A 19417-nucleotide genomic window follows, 5' to 3' on the forward strand; every position below is an offset into this window, starting at 1 on the left:
AATTGCAAGTGAATTGTCTCTCTATATATTTGCCTATTTCTTTCAATGTGTTGCCTATACATATTAAAAAACTGCTGTAACCTAACGTGCACGTTCGTTTCCCCTTTTTTTTTAGATGAAGAGAACAGTCGTCACGTTGTGGTGAACTGTAGCGAGGCACTATTGAAGAACAACACCTACTGGCCGTTAGTTAGTGATTTTATTAACATCCTCTCACACCAAAGTGTAGCGAAAAAGTTCCTGGAGGACCACTCCCTGCTGATGCTCTGGATGAGCTTTGTGTCATTCTTTCAAGGTAAAACAGGATTTCAACCTGAGCAGTAAACAGACACACTCATGCACTGAAGGTAGCAGAGTTTGTTGTGATTTCTCACATTCAGATAATAGTTGCACAAATTGAGGCAAATACTCAAGAAAGATGTGTTTTATTTGTATTTGATTGAAATTTACTCGTTCCCCATTTGTTCTATTGTGACAGTCTGGTGGTTTCTCCATTACCCATGACTATCAATATGATATGTCTGTCATTTGGGATGGAAGCAACATGAGGTCAAACACAACAGCTGATTTAAATCACAGCTCATCATACTTGTGCACATTTTCAAATTTAGACTTTATATACCCTCAATATGCTTAGTCAAGATAAAGGCGACCTCATCTGGCCCCTGGTAAAAATACCCCTAATAGAAAGAGTGAGTTGTGGGGTGCATGACGCTTTGTCACTGAATTAGAATTGAGGCTAGTGCTGCTCATTTGCCATGTGAACTGTACCACCGCCCTAAAAATAACACTCACCCTTGCACAGTGGGTTTGAGTATCCTCTTGCAGAGGCACTGTGCAGTGTCACTATTAGATTGAATGCATGTCTGCTGAACTACTTTTTGCATTTAATTCTGCTGTTTCATAACCGTTCTTTGGCAGATATGAGTTTAGAGAATTATATAAGGGATCGCCAGATTTTCACTTAACTTAAAAAACTGCTCACTCTTTGTGATTTTCTTTCCCCCCTATTTAACTGATAGTTTATGTTGGCGTATAGACTTCATGTAGCATCTGTCAACTGTCTAACTTTTCAAAACAATTTCCTGCTGTGACAGGTATGAACCTGAATAAGCGGGAGCTGAATGAACATGTGGAGTTTGAGTCCCAGACATACTATGCAGCGTTTGCAGCAGAACTTGAGGCATGTGCACAACCAATGTGGGGTCTCTTAACACACTGCAAAGTCAAAGTAAGTCCCGTCTTCACACCAGGACTGCTCTCACACACAGCTCCCATATCCTGATGGTCTTGTTTACCGGAACATGCCGCATACATATCCTGTACTTAACGCCCTTAATGTATAAACCTGCATTTATTTTAAAACCATTAAATTATGTGTTAACAGGAGACTCAGGAATATACTAAAACTGTGGTTCGCTACTGTTTGGAGACCCTTCAGATCTGGTTTGATTCCATTGGCTTCATAGACGAGGTAAATTAAAACAACAAAGTGTTATGAGCAAACATTCCTCTTTCCTGTTTCTCACGATTTATGTGTCTCTCACAGCCTGCTCCAAATCAAGTGACTTTTCACCTGCCACTGCACCGCTACTATGCCATGTTCCTCAGTAAGGTATGTCAGACAGTCTCATCTCTTAAAGACACGCAGGCATATCTTTTTATGTGGTTTAAAGTTAATCGTGCGGTTTAAAATTCAGGCTGTAAAGTGCCAAGGCCTGGACCTGGACAGTCTCCTGCCCGACCAAGAGATGCTGATGAAGATCATGGTGCATCCACTCCAAATCCAGGTCTGACATTCACAGCCCAATAAACACATTTACAATTTGTATTCACCTGCCTGTGTTCGTAGCCATGTTTTGATGAACACTGTGTTTTTTTTATTGCTGTAGGCAAGCCTGTCCGAGATCCACAGCAACATGTGGGTCAGGAATGGACTACAGATCAAGGGACAGGCTATGACCTACGTACAGTCGCACTTCTGCAACTCCATGATTGACCCAGACATTTATCTGCTCCAGGTTAGAATTGCTGAATCCCATACATATATTCATTTAATTTTTTTGTTTTGTTATTTTAAATCCTTTTATGCACATGTTTCTTGGTTTACAGGTGTGTGCGTCGAGGCTAGATCCTGACTACTTCATATCAAGTGTTTTTGAGAGGTGAAGCATCTCATACACATTATTTTCTTGTTCCTGCAGCATGCACTTAAATTCACACACAGCTTAGTAGTCGTACCAGCATTTTACACTCTGTTGTCTGTAACACAGGTTTAAAGTGGTCGACCTGCTGACTATGGCGTCTCAGCATCAGAACGCCGTGTTAGACTCTGAGCAGGAGAGGCCGATGCTTGAAGGAGCTCTGACCTTCCTGGTCATACTCACGAGCCTGCGTGTACATTTGGGTAAGTTGTACATAAATACAGTGATTACCACAATAATAAATACCTTACTATATGATAATGTAGCTCTACAGTGAATACAGATCTGTGAACTATGACGAGCAGTGTGATTATTTATCCTTGTCAAGGAAACTTTCACAGTTAGAGACTGGGTGATCATCTCATGGCTTATTGCTGCATCATTGGGAGACATTGAAAAATGATTAATGTTTGGGGCTGTACTTTGTCAGTTATTCACTCTCACTCATTCTCACCAACAGGGATGACGGACGATGAGATCCTTCGATCTGAGATGGTCTCCCAGCTGTGTATGAATGACCGCACACACAGTGCACTCTTGGATCTTGTATCCTTCAGTATTTAACAGATGCATTACATGGCTTATAGATATTTTCAGTTTTCCCCAGACAATCTTTTTTCTCCTTAAGAGTGTTTTCTTAGATTCCTGAGAATCCCAACCCAAAGAGTGGCATTGTACCAGGGAGTTGTAGTTTTGAGGAGATGCTCTCTTCTGTGGCCGACTTCAAAGCCCCAGTGTTTGAGCCCGGAGGCTCGATGCAGCAGGGCATGTACACACCTAAAGGTAGGATGAGTTGATTACTCAACATTTGAACAGGTAACCTGTCATTTGAAATTACTGAATACTTGTGCTGGAAAGCCTGTAATTCAAAGTGCCTAATAGCGACACCATAGCACTGTGGCCTGTCCAGATTATTTTAATATCAAGTTTGGCTCAATGTTGCAAAGACTCAAAGTTCCCAGCCACTCAGGCCAAAAAAACTGAATTCGATACCTGCAGGACCTCCAGTGAAGAGGTAGATGTTTCTATCTGCTGTCCTCCACTGAGCAAGTCTAATTATAACAGTAAGAAGGACTGCTATGTGAAGGGAATTGGGCATTTCAGATTAAGAGAAAATGGACAAAATAGATTAAAAAAGTACAGCGTGTAATATTAACAGAATCAGTGGGCTGGTTTTGTAATTAATGGAAAACCTATTATTTATAGTGCTTTTATTAATACCTTATTGGGAAGAACTCACTACTCCAGTCCAACAAATGTTCTTATTTTTGCGCAAGTTAAATATTGTGGGTATACAAAAGTTTGAATTGCTCTACAGTAAGAAGAGCTATGTATATACTGGCACATACAATAATGTTTTTCAATAAATCAGATCAGATGATCCTGCGTACATGAACTAATTTGCTTTAATACACTACGTTTTATACAATTTTTATTCTATTTTTGTATTTTTATCTATTACACTGTAATGTGTCTCCTTATCTGTGAGCTATGTTACTATTTGAATCACTGGGACACTTCATTCCACTGTCATTAATGTCCCTGACCACTTGGGGTCAGGCTTACACCACTCACAAAGAGGAGGGGAAAATGGTGCGAAAGTGAATCAGGGTTGCTTTGCAGCAGAGTTAACAAATCATTTCTCTCCCTTTTCTCAATTAGCCGAGGTGTGGGAAAAGGAGTTTGACCCCATCATGGTCGTTCTCAGAACAGTCTACCGGCGTGACGTCCAGTCAGCAATGGACAGATACTCAGCATTGTAAGTGAACACTGATGCCTTAATTTCCCCTCAGTAAATCCCTTGGTTGCAGCAGTGGTTTTCATTTAAGAATGTTATAGCAGAATGCTCTTTTTATCTGTATCCAGCTTGACAGTACTCTGTTCTTTAGTGGGAGTATTAATGTTCAGTCATCCCTGACAAAGCCAACCTGCATCACGATCTGTTCAGTGTCACAGGGTCCCCTCTCTCACCTGCTCATGAAGGGACATGATAAGAAAGGTCAGGTCTGCTCGGTGCCAGAGCTGCTTCCAATTAGATAGCTGTCGAGAAAAATCAATTTATTATTTCAGGCTAAATTGTATTAGAATCGAGGAAATCTTTCTTCTTTATTGCAGTAGAGACGTCTCGGTGAAGGTGGTGAAGGAAATTGTTTTAGAGTTAATTTTCTAAAAGGTTACTGGAGTGTGTGGGGGATGCTAAGTATACCATAGCGTCCTTCAGTGTTTGAAATCGTACTTGGGCATATGACCTTTTTCACAATGTGATTTTAGTAGAGCCCGGCCAATAATACTTTCCGACATGAACCTTTCACAGTCATATCGGTATCATTGTTTGTTTGTTTGATATACAACAAGATGAAAACTTTAATTTTACAGAATTAACTGTGTAGAAAAGATGTAGATTTCTTCATAATATAATATTTATATATATATATATATATATTTGGTTGTGTTTTGTGTTTTATGTTATTTATAATAAGGTTTATGGTTAAACCGAAAAATAGCAAGCCTCAGTTACAATTTACAATAACGACAATTTAGGAATCATTAATTTTTTTAAATCTCTATATAAACCTGTGTTGGAATTTTGTATCTCCCTAATGATGGTGTCGGCATTAGCCCCCAAAAAATCCATATCATTTGGTCTTAAGATTTTAGCACATTTTAGTATAAGTTTAATTCAAAGTCTGGATAGATCAGTCATGTAGTGAACTGTATGTCCTTAATGTAGTATACCCTTTTCTCTGCCAGTATTTTCTTTTCCAAACCAAATGGAATGGAGCCATATTTCTCCTTGAAGCATATTGAAGCTGCCATTGCCACCTTCAGTCTGATACCAGCCTCATGTTGCTCATGTTGCTCATTCACGCTGTTTGGTTATGATGGATTGCCTGTCAAGCTGGCCTTGGTTTTATATAACAATGATCCCAATATCACTAATAGCGTGCGTGACCGTGATACCCATTGGCTGTGCTGTTGAATAGACTGAAATCTTTTTTTACAGTGAATTATTCTATAACAGTGTCACCTCATCAAAGTGTGGAAATTCAAACTTCTGTTGCATGTAAGCTGATTGTCCTGCTGATATATATTTTTTTCTTGTCGATGATGTCTTCACCTAGTTTGAAACAGTCTGGGATTCACACTGGCAACCCTTGGCCGCCTTACAAGGAGAGGACTCCTCTGCACCCATGCTACAAAGGCCTAATCAAGCTGTTGCACTGCAAGACACTGCACATTGTGATATTCACTCTGCTTTACAAGGTGAGCCTCAAAGACCATTCATGTGATAATGCAGTGCTGCCCTTGCATCTCAATTTACTCCTTGAACTTAATCAGAAGTGACTCTGTTTGCCATGTTTAATTGGTGCACAAGTAAAATGACTTAGCAAATAATTGGTGTTGACGTGTTACAAGAATTTGCTTGAATTCACGACAAAATGCAGAAGGTGCAGCACTAAATGAACAGACTGTGTAGATGAGGCATAATGCAGGAACCAAAGGACCAGTGCATTATGAGGTGTGCATTAACTGGAAGAGCATTGGCGTAGTTATTATCAATAATAAGAGATATTCTGATACTGATACCAGCATCCTCTTTACCTGGAAATCACTTCCTCGCCGCTCCAAAACATCAGTTGCACTGTACTGCCACTGGCAAGTATTGTTTTTAGAGGGGCTGAAGAAGAAGTCATTCCCAGTAGTGTAGCGTTAGCCAGAGCCTGCTAAAATGTTAGCAGTTTGGCAGTATTTCAAGCTGTTAGGTCCCACAAGCAAAACAGCAACATGTTCCTTAAGCAAGACTGTGCCTACGGGTGGCACCACTGTTGTAATTGTCAACACAATGATTTAGCAAAGTCCTGGTATCCTTATTGGTATCCGGAAGGGGAAAATGGTATTTAACATCTCCATCAGTATCCCATTTGTTTGGGGATCATGTTTGTACCGGTACCATTACAGGTCTAAGTCAAAGCAAAAATGTTGATGCACTTGCAGAAACATTTTCCTCAGGTTAAAGTAATGATTCATTATGTTATAGATATGGATGGATCATCCGAACATGTCGGAGCATGTGCTGTGCATGGTGCTGTACCTGATCGAGCTGGGCTTGGACAACCAAATTCAAGACAACAAGGACAATGAGGTGAGATACAAGAGCTGTGAATAGCAGTCTTCTCACTGTGTAGACTCCCAAACCAGCATCCTTTTTTAAATTGTGTATCTTATACCTTAAGGAGCCTTGCATTGAGGAGCACTGCCATGACAGCTGGTTCCCTGGCACCAACCTCCTCTCCAACCTGCACCATGTCATCAACTTTGTGAGGGTTCGGGTCCCTGAAACGGCCCCTGAAGTGAAGAGAGAGGCCCCCCCCAGCACCAGCACTGAAGCTTCCTCTTATGGCCAGGTGAGAGTTCTGCTGAAGGCTCAGCTGAGTTATAGTGCCATTAATGACACTGCAATGCTGCTATAATAAAAACATCTGGAAGTGAGACTTCTAGTGAGTCTAGCTCTCAGTTTGTTATTCACTGTGTTCCTCCTGGCTGCACAAAATGTGGAGTTTCTCTCCTGTCTTTATACAAGAGTGCCGTCATTTGTTTTGAGGGCACTATGTCCTCATTAAATGTTTAAGGTATGAAATGATTTCCCTCAAATAGCTCCACATGTACAAGTTTCCTTTGCTCCTGCTCAAAACAGATTGTCTGCATCCAGCTACGCTGATATTGTGCAAATGACTTGTGCTTCAGTTTGAGTTCTTGTCCTCACTCTCAGGCTGCTCCAGTCCACTGGCACAACCTCTGCTGTCAGAAATGTCTGCCCTCGCTCCGGTGCTTCATGTGAAACTACATGATCAAAATTCCTTTATATTTGTTGGTGAAAGAAGAGGAGACGAAATATTGAGTTCTGTTTCAGTCGTATTTACTGTGCTGGATATCAGATCATTTCAATTCAAATTTTCAGTTCAACCTTTATTTTCACTCAGAAATACATTGAGGTAGTTGGAACTCATTTACCAAGAAAACCCAAATATGAAACTCAGGTAGCAGAGGTAAGAGCAAAGGAAAAGCCCTCGGAATTTTGTCAGATAAAACTTGCCAAAGCAGGATTAGATTGGCTATATATTATAATAACAAGGACATTTGACAAAGACAAAAACCTGATAAAAGGAACACCACCAGGCAACTAAAGAAAGTCACTTCTCCTGGCTACGACCAGCTGCCACATGTTGTAAAAGTGAGCTTTTTTAGTGAATTTAAAAAAAGCTGGTAGGTTCCAATGTTTCTCTCTTTATTGACTTCGTGCTAAATGAATCTAACTGGCTACCTGCTTAATAATTATGGTTAAGGCCTGATGAGTGTTGCCCTCATTAAGAAGTTAAGTAAGCGTATTTCCAGAAATGTTGAACTACAGCTTTAAATAATTCAACAATATAACAAGTACTGAATACAATGGCTTTTCTTGGATTGCAGGGACTGAATGTGTGAAGTACTTGATACATTTTCACAAAATCATTTATTAGTAATTAACTGACTTTACAAGTGTTGCTGACAGTTTCAGTGTTTGTTGACTTGGAAGATTCTTTTGGATATTCTTTTTTTCCCCACGTTTTTCTTTCAGCTGAGCCCTGGCATGTGCATGCTTCATTTACCAGGTTACATTGATGGTTTGGTGCTCATGGTGTGTTCATCTGTAACATCATCATCATCACTGTTGTTCACTTTGCTGTACTTGCTCCACAGAACTCCAGACGTCTTTCAGGGAATTGGAGAGAGGTAGCTGTCTTTTTCTAAACAAGGCTGATTGCTCTGATGCCACCAGCAGCTGCATTTGTCCATGTGATCTTTTACTCTCAGAGAATTTCCGTGCACGTGTTTGTTTTGTGCCTTTCAAAGGAGGTCTGCCTTGGTGTGTTATGGCGTGTGTATAATGTCGTGCTTCAGCAGTTTCCCTCCCTCTTGACTGCTGAAACTAATTATGTGTGTAATGCAGGTTTGGGTAAACGCTTTTTAACCGCATGTCAGTATGATTGATGTCGCCTTGACTGGGGTATATGATTTATGTTTATTTAACGGTGCAGCTCAGGTCCTTTTTGTCAGGTCAGGGCAATCCTTCAGACGGCTTGTGAGCTTTTACATGGGGAAGATTAGAATTTTTCTCAGGAATATGGTTGTTTTGAGCACTATCAGCAAAGGTATTCGTGAGACGTCAGCTGAAATTTTAAAAAGGACATCTAATTTGACATTTATATATATTGTCCCAGTCAGACTATGGTAATGAAGCACCTGTTCAATCCATCAAAGCCAATCGGACGATTACTGACATATTTGTAGGAGAGGGTGTTTGTGTTTTGAAGACAAGTCAACCATCAAGTGTTTCTTCTCTTTCTTCTCGCATATTGTGTTGATACAGTGGGGGCTTGATACTTGATGTGTATCAAGTGCTGTAAAATGAGTTTGTATCTGTGTGACAGTATTTGTACAACATTCATATTTGCATTGGGTTCTTGTATCTTAAATCATAGAACATCACATTAGCATTGCCCATGTAAAAAACTAATGTGAAAACAAATGGTGTTGTGTAATTCATGTCTGTTCAATGTTCTCCTAGAACCTGCGTGAAGCTCAGGTCTTCAGCCTCGTGGCGGAGCGCAGGAGGAAGTTCCAGGAGATAATCAACCGCAGCAACACCGAGGCCACCCAGGTTGTCAGGCCCAAGAGCTCCTCAACCCGCTGGGTCCCGCCAGGCACACCTCCCCAGCTGGTGACGGAGATCCTGGAGATCCGAGAGAGCATGCTGTCCCTCCTCATCAAGCTCCACCAGAAACTGTCGTCCAGGCCGAACTCCCTGTCGCCGTCCTGGCTGGAGGATATGGACACGAGCCGTCACGCTCACGGAGACGGCATTACGGCCATTGAGCGTATCCTCACCAAGGCAGCCACGCGCAGCTGCCAAATCAAGCGTAGCATCCAGGACATTTGTGGAAAAGTGTGTCCTCCAGTGCCACCGAAGAAGAACAGTCCATCTGACAAGAAAACCATGGATAAAGAAGAGAGGTATTGTAATCTGCAAGTGCTTTTGTACAGCTCCATTTTGCATTTAACATTCCTCTAGAAGACATAATCTATCAAATTGTTTTCAAGAAGTGCTTTACAGTATATTTGCTTCAAGTCATGTGTTCAAGGACAATGAATGTGTATCCTGTCACTTTTCCCTCTATATATCCACTGCCAGGAAGAGGTTTATGTCAAAAAGAATGCAAATCAAAAGGAGTGATAATTAATCATGGTTCTCTCAGCCTGTCACATTTTATTTTTTCAACAGCTGCACTAGGCACTGGATGTGCAGAGTGTCGGGATGCAAATATTCTGTATGTCACCATTAGTATATGTGCCACTGACGAAGCCTCTTTGTTAAATTCTCAAGATTGTAATCAATTTCTGAAGATATCAAGTCTCTACTCACCATCTTTGTGGAAAGACAATATCCTCATGCACTCACATGTGTCATCATTAAGCCCGTAAACTTTGCAAAAATCAAATCAAACTCGGTGGGTTTTGGCTTTTCACCAGTTCGTGTCTCCCTTTCCCCTCCTCTAACGATGATGGAATGGGCTATAACCGTCTGATAATGGCCTGCTTTTGGGGTTGGTTTCACCCCACAGACAAAGGTAAAGGTAGAATCGAGTCCCACTCACTGGAACTAGTGCCAGTTTCCATGGCAACAGTCAGGCAGCAGTGCGCTCTGGGCAGTGAGGAGTGAGGAGCTGCTGCCCATTCCTCAGGCTGGTTGTCGGCACCCCTGAAGCCATCAGTGGAAAATTATTGAGCTGCAACGCTCCTGTCAGTATTTGTTTATGTGCTCTTATTAGGAGCTTAATTTACAGTCAGCTCTCACCCCTTCGTCTTCAGAGTGGAGCTCAACCCTCCATTTTAGACCTCTTTTACACCAAAACTGAACAGGTCTATGCAGGTTTTCGAAATGCGGCTAAATAGACTAATAATAAAAGCCACTCTCTTTCACGTCGCTGTCTTGCCAAATTAGCGCATTCACCCGAGTGTCACATTTCCATCACTGACGATCGGACCCGATTTTAAAACCCATGTCTACTCCAGAGTCATTCAACTCTGGAGTGAATGCCTTTTGTATCCATTCCCATTGCAGACAAAAGGCAGATGTTAGTTGGTGTTGTTGGGTTTTTTGACCAGTGGAAAGGGGGCTTAGTTTAACAATCAACCTTTTGATGTGTCTCCTTAATGTACCTACAATCCAAACTAAATTGGGTGAATGTGCATTTAGTCACTATGGTCTTATTCTGTGGAACAAACTTTCTAATGCAACTGTATCTTCTTTTAAAAACAAACTTAAAACATTTCTGTGCGTGTGTGTGTGTGTGTGTGTGTGTGTGTGTGTGTGTGTGTGATAAAGTTTGAATGCAGTAGTTTCATATATGTCCTGTATGGGTGTCTCTTAGGTTATTTAGTTGGTGTGTAGCATCTCTATGTATTTTCTATGTCATCTGTTTAATGTTTTCTCTGTTTTACTGTAAAGCACACTGAGTCTCTCATACCTTCATACCTCTGTATGAAATATGCTATACGAATTTAATTAATAGATTAACAGATTTTCATCTTTCACAGCAAAGCTTAGTTAAAATCAGACACAATGTTACTGGTAGAGTTATAAAAGTCATATTTCTGCAGATTCATCAAATAACATTTTGCTTGTTCTTTCTTTCAGACGCCAGAGGGCCAGAGAGAGACAGCAGAAACTGCTCGCTGAATTTGCTTCCAGGCAGAAGAGTTTCATGGAAACAGCCATGGATGTTGGTAAGAAAAGGCCGACTTAATTCTGTTTGCAGAGAGTTTGCCACCAATCATTTCAGGACGCTCTGTATATGCAAAAAAGCAGCAGCAGCAGCACTGCGACGTGCTCGCTGTAGTTGTTAATCAAAGTGCAAAATTCAGTCTACAATAACCAACTGAGGCAAGTGATGAATGGTGACGGTATAATGTACGGTGAATGAGGTACTGTCTCCCCTCCGTAAACACATGCAAAAGGTTAGATGTGTGGTGGAGCTGCTTAACAAGTGCAAATACAGTTCCCTTTTCATTCTAATATAGTGCTCTTGAAAATATGATTAGTATTTGGATGGTGTGAATGCTATTTTTTATTTTCATTTTTTCAAGAATACATGTTTTTGTTAACATTGCTTCCACCAAGGAGTTTATGTTTTCACCCTTGTTAATTTGGTAGTTGGTTAGTTTGTATGTTTGTTTGTTTGTAAACAATATTACACAAAAGAAACTGAACGGATTCCCTCAAAACTTTCAAGGATTTTGATCCCAAAAAAGATCAGGAACATTAAGGAAACTAATTTCTATCAGTGTGTGAAATTTGGTGCAGCCTGAGTGAATTTGAGGGGACTGTTGGGCCTTGGAAGTGGTAAACACTGACAGCAACATTCTCTGGACTGTCTTCTACTTACAATAGAGCTCTTTTTTCTATAAACAACAATAACATTAATATAAATTTTAAAAAAATGAAAAGATGTAATTTTCACAGAGCTCTGTTGCGGATATTTATATTTAAAAAAAAAAAATTGATAAGACACTGATGTGTCCTGTGTACGAATACAACAACCAGTCTGATAAATCGTGCTTATCAAACTTGTTTTGTTCTGACGTACATGTACAGCTTTTTATAAAAGCACACTACGTATTTTTTTGAAGGACATCCTGCTTCTGTAGACCTTTTAAAGAAAGTGACCGCTGAAATAAACCTATCATTGCTTTTCCTTTTTACATTGGAACAAGGTGACAGTGGTCTGAGTCCGTGGCTGTGGGCCTGTTAGGAGAAAGTGAGAGGAGAGTGCTCCTGTGGGAGTGTGGGTGGCTGCTGGCTGAGTTCACACAGGATCAAAGCACTAATAGTGGGCTGGACTCCCAGGACCCACTCTGACACAGCATTGTTAGTGAGTGAATAATAGCTGCTGTGATCGGATGGACCATTGTGGCAAGACTGTGTTCTGACCTCTTACTGCACACTTCCTCCTGAGCAGTAACTTTAGTTTGCTTTGCCTCAAGCTAATTTTGTTGTAAGGATCACTTATACTGAAGTTAAATTTAAATGTAATTGAAAGATGATGATATAAATCCAATTATGTGAATGTACTGTAGAATGCTTGCAAATATCTTTTGAATTTGCCTGCAGGATTTAGCATTTGTTTTTATGTCGGGAAGGAAATATATTAAAGGCATCTCTCCTCCAACTGCCCTTCGTGATAGGTTTTCAAGAGGTGTTATGTTTTATGCAGCTGGAATTGCTATTTGTTCTTGAAGTCGTCCTTAAAATCCGATTTTCTCATAGAATATACCAAAGTTCACTTAAAGACCATGGCATTTTTATCTTAACATATTCTGTTTCCCACCTGGACATTGGTGTGGCTACTGGAAAAGAGAAAGATTAGATGAAGGACTTGATCTCAGAGTGGTAATTTGTTTTTGTTATTATATCATAGAGACATGATTGTAAAACAATCTGAAGTAAACACACTCAAACGTGTAAAATATGATCATTAATTAATCATATTTTATTTATTTATTTTTTGCCCAAGTTCCTAGATATGTCAGAGAGATTTCTGAAATAATTTTGCAGTGGAGAATTTATCTTTAATATTTTCCAGATCACTATCTCTGTTACTTGAGTTAATCCGCAGGACCTCATTGTGAAAATAATCCTTTGTGCCGTAGAGTATTGGATGTGATTCTAAACAGAGATTAGTGGGATCAATAATGTTGTGAACTTTTCCTTTCAGATCAATGACTGTTCATTAGGTCCGTTTGTTGTAGTTTAGATGTGTTTAGTAGTGTTGTGCATTATCATTGACGTAAAAGCTTCTCTCAAAGAACAACTTTACATTAAAAAACGTACCTGCTACGTGAATACAAAACTTCAAAGAGGAATCACAAATGTATGCTGTTGGAAGCATAAAGCTGTAGCACACCCTCAGTCTGTGTCCTTGTCATTTTACCTTGTGTGCGCGTGCGCATGTGTCTGAGTACTGGGATGGCCGGGGGCTAAAGCTGTAGCGTTGACATCTAATGCAAACAGCATTCATTTCCCCAGGAACACAGTGACCTCTCCTGAGAACACATTATTCCAAAAAGCAATAAATCAATTTCCACCACAGCTTGACATTTCTACACAATACATGCTGCACAAATTGAACACAGTTCTTAACATTTAAAACTAATTTCCCATCAGTAATTAATCTGTAGTGTTGTGGCAATCACGCAAATAGTAGCAACGTAGTGCATTAATTAAATTTCTCAGTATTGACATATAGAGTGTACGTATATATTTCATTGCTTTAATCCCATTTTGGCTGTCAATCCCTATTTTTTTGCCCATAACTGTTGTAAAGAAGCATAGGTTTTGAATTCTTGAAGACACCATAAGTTCAACATCAGAAGGAGCTTCTTACGCTTTTATTTATTTTCAGTGTTTTCAGAGTAAGTTTGGTATTTTCGCGAATGATGGCTTGGCTTGTTCCCTCTATTTCTGTCTTTCCCAAAATGAAAACCTTTCAGACAGCATTATGTGTTTGTGTTTCTCATAGTGAGACGTTTTCACCCTCTCACATGTGAACCTAATGCTGAGGGATCATCAACACAAAATAAAACCACTCAGAATTCTCTCAAAATTAGTATTAATATTTTAGTAATAATTTGAGCTGTTGCATTGTATCCCATTGTTACACTTTCATGTTCATAGTATTCATAATTTTACATGATCCCTATTGTGCCATATTTAGTCATATCTTTAAGGTTCTGCTCTTTTTGACAGAATCCCCTGAGGCCGAGGCAGCCATGGATCTTGGAGCATCTGAAGTAATGGAGTCTGAGGTTCTTTATGACTGTGTCATCTGTGGCCAGAGTGGACCGTCCACTGAGGACCGTCCCACTGGCCTAGTAGTTCTCCTGCAGGCATCCTCAGGTACTACACTTCCCAGCTTCCTCCTCTTCCAATTTAACTGTCCTGATTTTCTTTCTACAATTTAAAAATACCTGACAATAAGGAGCCTGGTCGGGTCACATGAACAGGATGAGTCCTTGACAAACATCACCTTCTATTTCACCATTGAGAGTCAGAAACATTTATTCCTATCACATTTGATCCACCATATTGTGAATCACATGTTAAATAGGCAGGTTAAGCTTTGTTTTAATTGGCTCATTTATCATTCATGTTGATCCCTGCTCACTTGTACATGGAGACTGCTCTTGTAAGAGGTAATTTCTTTCCCATTTTGGGGACAGGGAGGATCATTCACTGTCATCCAGATAAATGGTATTTTTGATTATTAATTAGTCACCTTGTAAAACCTTTCAAAAGGCTCTGACCTCAATGTCAAAAAACATCTCGTAAAAAAACAACCCCAACAGCAGGTCCATTATAGTTTACAATTACATTGTCCTTTCTAGTGACCTGAAACCATTGTCATTGAAAGCTGCACATGTTATGATGTTATTATTATTTCAATGTGTTACAAAAGCATGAACATCTCATTATGGTTGCAAACCATATTGTCTTGGGCTGAAATGAGTAGTTCATTAAGCAATTAGTCAATCAATGGAAAATAGATTGCCATTTATATTGATAATCCGTTTTTAATTAATTAACCGCGCAAAAATGCCAGACTTTATTTTGGTTCAGCTTCTGCATTGGGAATTTTTTTTTTTTTTCTGTTTTACATCGTTGAAAATTAAATATCATCCGTTTCCTTTTTTTCTGGTGAGCAGTGCAAAATACGTTTCATTTTATAGATGTGATTTTGTGATTCGATAAATTATTATGCATTAGTCACTGTTTTCCTACATTTTTGGTTAACCAAAAGAAGAAAAAGAAGTCAACAGATTAATCAATAGTTTAATTAATCATATGTTGCTTTGATTGTCTTTCAGTGCTTGGGCACCGCTGCAAAAACCAAGAGGCTAAGAAGCTACCGACGAGCGATGAAGAGCACATCTATCCTGCAGACACGTGTGGAGTGGCTCATGATGTCAGGCTGACGCTAATGCAACGGTTCTTCAAAGATGTGGGTGTATCGCTCATAATAATAATACCTTTATACCAGAGAGAAAAAGTGCTTAGAACACTATTAGGGATATGGTTTTATTTATGCAACATGACTGCTCGATTTTCATGGAACATCACCAAAGAAAAATTGTAACTGCAGGACGTTGCATGGTCTTCTAAATGAATATATGTTGTAAAATGCAGTAGTAATTGTGTAGCACTATTTTACAATTCCTGATGCCAACCACTCATCTATAATGATTACACTAATCCCTTGGATATAATCAAATACAACACAGTTTATTTACTCATTTAGAAAATAATCTGTCATTTAAGTACCGTGTACAACACAACAGAATAACATAAGCTTCTTTATTTTCACTTTGTTATGTAGTTTTTAGTTTGTTTGCTAATTCAGCGCCACAAAACATCCAGAGACAGATCTATATGCATTCTCTAATTGATGGCATTTGTCTCCTTTGAATTTTGCAGAGTTCTTGTCTGCAGTCTGTCTCCATAGGTTGGGACGGAGGCGTCTACGTCCAGACCTGTGGACACACTTTGCACATAGATTGCCACAAGTCATACATGGAGTCTTTGAGGGTAAGATAAATCCACCACTTGTTTATATTTTCCACATTTAGTTGCAGTATGATCCAAATATACTGGATGACATTTTCTGCAATTTTGCAATCCTGAAATTTATTATTATTAATATTACTTGGTATCAATTGCCTCTTTCAAGTTTTAAGTTTTAGTCAAATTCAACTGTCTTGTGTATTTTTTTTTCAGAATGACCAGGTGCTCCAGGGTTTCTCGGTTGACAAGGGTGAATTTACGTGCCCACTCTGTCGGCAGTTTGCTAATAGTGTCCTTCCCTGTCGCCCCGGGCGGGGCACAGAGGGCGGTGCCTGGCACGCGCCCACAAACAAGAAGTTGTGTGTGCTTGTGAATGAAGTAGAAGATCTTCAGGAGAAACTCGGACCTTTTCCCGTAAGTTTTACAATAAATCCTGGGGTTCATCACTAAAAGCATCCAAGTATCCTGTATGTTTAACACAGCTTTTTTTTAACACAGTCATCAGTGGCTGGTGGTAACAGACGGTGATTGTAATTAGAACAAACAATCAGCTGATGCCAAATCACAGGGGGTGTTGACCACTGATGTAAATGGGACAGGATGGTTAATTCTCTCAGGAAATAAGCTCCTGTTTCATCAAGCACCTGCCTTCCTCAAAGTGTCAGTGTTTATTAGATCCAGTGGTAAACTAACACTCTTTAAGGACACTTTAAGGACCACACAGTTGATTTTGCATGTTTCATCCAGATTATTACAAATCACTATAAATACTTGATCAGTCTAATAATTGTTCACAGCATGTTTTAGTATTGTATGGGTTAAGTAACAATTCATTTAAATTTAGCTTTTACTGTATTCAATGGAGGTGTAAATGTAAATTATTTGAAATATACTGTCTCTGAGATTAAATTGATTACCTAGTATTACCCTTGCAATTGTCCAGCTGCTTTTAACCACCAGCAATCTCACTGGCCTGATGCAAGATTACTCCATAAAAACTTTTTGATGTACGATTGCTCCCTTCTTAATAGTAGTAGTTATAGTTTCTGGAAGCAAGAGGCATATAAGACCTGTACTATAAAATCATGACTTGTTTGTGTACTAAAAAATCATTGCATTACTTATCATAAACTCCAGTCCAAACTGCTAATGGAGGAAATTTCATTAAAGTTAAATCATAAACACAATTATGACTAGCTGCAGCGGAAAGATGAGTTGTTTTTGATTACGTACTGGGTCAATGAGTTTATTGTAAATACCTCCACCTTAAAGCTTTGTCACGAGTTGACATTAAAAGGAAGTTGTGGGTAAAATGTGAATTTATCATTTTGATCGAAAAATGTAGGTTCTGAGTTCAGGCTAGATTCCCAAAGTTTATTTCAGAAGAATTTTGACTTCATGTTGTTCCTATTTTTTAAAGACGGAGTCCAACTTAAGTAAGGAGATGGAGTTGGTTATCAAAGACATCAAGAACACCACCCAGAAGAAATACATGGACTATGGCAAGAACCCGGGCTCTCCTGACAACGACTTCCTCTTCATGTACTCGGTGGCAAGGTAAGAGCAGAGTCACCTGGAGATTAGATGGGATGCAGTGTGAGTGTTGCAGATTTTTTTTTGTGGTTTTAGAACCATAATCTTCAGCACTGTAAGAATACTTGAGGGATGATGGAGTGTGTCCATTCAGCCAGCACATCTTTGACCAGGATTTGTACCTTATCACTGAATTTGTTTGTGATTTTCATGGACAGAAACTCCATCACATCTGATATATGGTGTTCAGATGTAACTCTTTCTCCTCATCAGTAAGACTTCTTGCTTTTGGGCAGTGTGGCGAGGGTTTGCATTAGGTGCTGTCCCAAGGGGAGGAGTCAAAGGTTCTCAACAGGCAGATTGGTATAGATTGTTGTGGTAAAGAGGAAACGACACCTAAAACAATAACTCGATAACTCAATAACTAGGGTAAAGTACTTGCTCCTATGCATTAAATAGAAATGGTTGATGTTGGGTGGGAATCTGCTTAGATTCCTCCTGGATATGCATATGGAGGTATTCTAGACACGTCCAACTAGGAGGTGACCCTGGAACCCAGAAGCCCAGAGTGCACAGCAGGGATCTTATATCCCAACTGGCCTTGGACTTTTCCAGCATCTTGGAGAACACAGCTGGGCAAATAGTGTTTCTGCTATATGTATATAAATTATACATACTGTACATACACATATGATTTTGTGCCCTTGCTGGGCTGAATATGGATCTAAACTGAGGCAAACAAGACTATTCATACAGAAAGAAAAATGGAGATTAAAAGAACAGCAGGCAAAACAAGAGAAAGATCATGAGTTCATATAATTTTGCATCTTGTTAGAAACGTCATCAACACCCCCACTCACTCACCGTGAATTCTCCAGACATTATCCTGCTGTATTCTCACATGGGCTCACACGGACATTCTCCAGAGTTTTTACTAGGGGCTTGGCAGAACCTGCCATGATCTGGGAAAGCGCCTGCGCGCATGTGTTGTCAGCAAATGTGAGCAATGACTAGGTCGTATCAGGTTATCTCTAAGTTGCTCTGTGTGGCCACTGACCTCTCTGTCTGCAGCACTCAAACCCATTCACACACCACTGACTATTGAGACCAGAGGAATAAATGCCAACTCGCTCTTCCACTTGACTCTGAAGGTCAGCCCCTCTTATAGAATACCAGTGATTGTCGCTGTAGAAGAAAGACAGAAGTGTCCCCTCTGCAGTGTTCAAGTTTTACTTTATACGTTTTTTTACTTCAACTTGAACTGAAATTCAATACTGCAGTTGTTGCATAGAACTTGTAGCAAGTCTATGGATTATTTCCCCTTTTTTCTCAGTTGTTCAGAGAGCTGTGAAGGTGTTTGATTAGTTTTCTTCATATTTCTCATTTGACTGTTTGCTGTGTATTGGTTCTGGAAGTCTTTCAAGAGTTTTTTTAAAGCAGCATTAGCAACTTTGCCGCTATGTGCTGCAATGAAGTTGTATCGAGTCTTTCTGTGTCAATTGCCTGTGTCTCCACTTGATGGGACATCTAACTGACTATGAATTTATTACACGTCCTATGTCTGAATTTAATGACCAGTGGTCTTTTGTAAGCTTGCATTGGCCACATGCATACAACTACATTTTTGTTTAAAAAGGCCGCACCTCTACTACGTATACGACTGGCATCCACACTACATAGGGGCTGCATTGTAGTCTGAACGGGCAGAAACTGAGATGTTTGGAAATGATGACCTAGACACTCAAACCCATTTGCTGATTCGTAGCCTTCACTGATTCATCAGGCTCTTATCACATAACCGTCTTCCGGAAGAAAACAACTTGGATTCAGCCTCAACTACCAGTGTAGAACGCAACGTGGATAATCAATTACAAGCGATGCTGACCCGGTTGTCCTTGTAAAATGCAGAATTTAACAGCAGCCATTAGCAATGGTACAACTGCACTTATCTTTTGCCATTGGTGCATCTAGTTTGTCGTCTAGCTCTTTCTACAACTAACAACCAAATGCTTCCGGTGTAAGC

General features: G+C 39.8%; 1 protein-coding gene across 3 annotated transcripts in view; it reads left to right on the plus strand.

Moving 5' to 3' along the window:
* ubr3 (ubiquitin protein ligase E3 component n-recognin 3) overlaps positions 1-19417 on the plus strand; it is a 41374-nt gene that overhangs the window by 4566 nt on the left and 17391 nt on the right. For 2 of the 3 annotated variants that reach the window (XM_035175202.2, XM_035175201.2), the window contains exons 9-30: positions 116-295; positions 1098-1231; positions 1388-1474; positions 1550-1615; positions 1701-1790; positions 1893-2021; positions 2113-2165; positions 2274-2407; positions 2665-2750; positions 2846-2987; positions 3867-3963; positions 5327-5468; positions 6244-6348; positions 6440-6610; positions 7944-7976; positions 8812-9257; positions 10942-11030; positions 14050-14199; positions 15168-15301; positions 15775-15885; positions 16075-16275; positions 17282-17418. In XM_035175202.2, coding sequence (XP_035031093.1) covers positions 116-295; positions 1098-1231; positions 1388-1474; positions 1550-1615; positions 1701-1790; positions 1893-2021; positions 2113-2165; positions 2274-2407; positions 2665-2750; positions 2846-2987; positions 3867-3963; positions 5327-5468; positions 6244-6348; positions 6440-6610; positions 7944-7976; positions 8812-9257; positions 10942-11030; positions 14050-14199; positions 15168-15301; positions 15775-15885; positions 16075-16275; positions 17282-17418 — 2917 coding nt within the window. The remainder of the gene's footprint in view (positions 1-115; positions 296-1097; positions 1232-1387; positions 1475-1549; positions 1616-1700; positions 1791-1892; positions 2022-2112; positions 2166-2273; positions 2408-2664; positions 2751-2845; positions 2988-3866; positions 3964-5326; positions 5469-6243; positions 6349-6439; positions 6611-7943; positions 7977-8811; positions 9258-10941; positions 11031-14049; positions 14200-15167; positions 15302-15774; positions 15886-16074; positions 16276-17281; positions 17419-19417) is intronic. The other variant, XM_035175203.2, reaches the window with a different exon arrangement.

Source organism: Hippoglossus stenolepis, chromosome 13, assembly GCF_022539355.2.
Source record: "Hippoglossus stenolepis isolate QCI-W04-F060 chromosome 13, HSTE1.2, whole genome shotgun sequence".
NCBI classification, from domain to species: Eukaryota; Metazoa; Chordata; class Actinopteri; order Pleuronectiformes; family Pleuronectidae; genus Hippoglossus; species Hippoglossus stenolepis.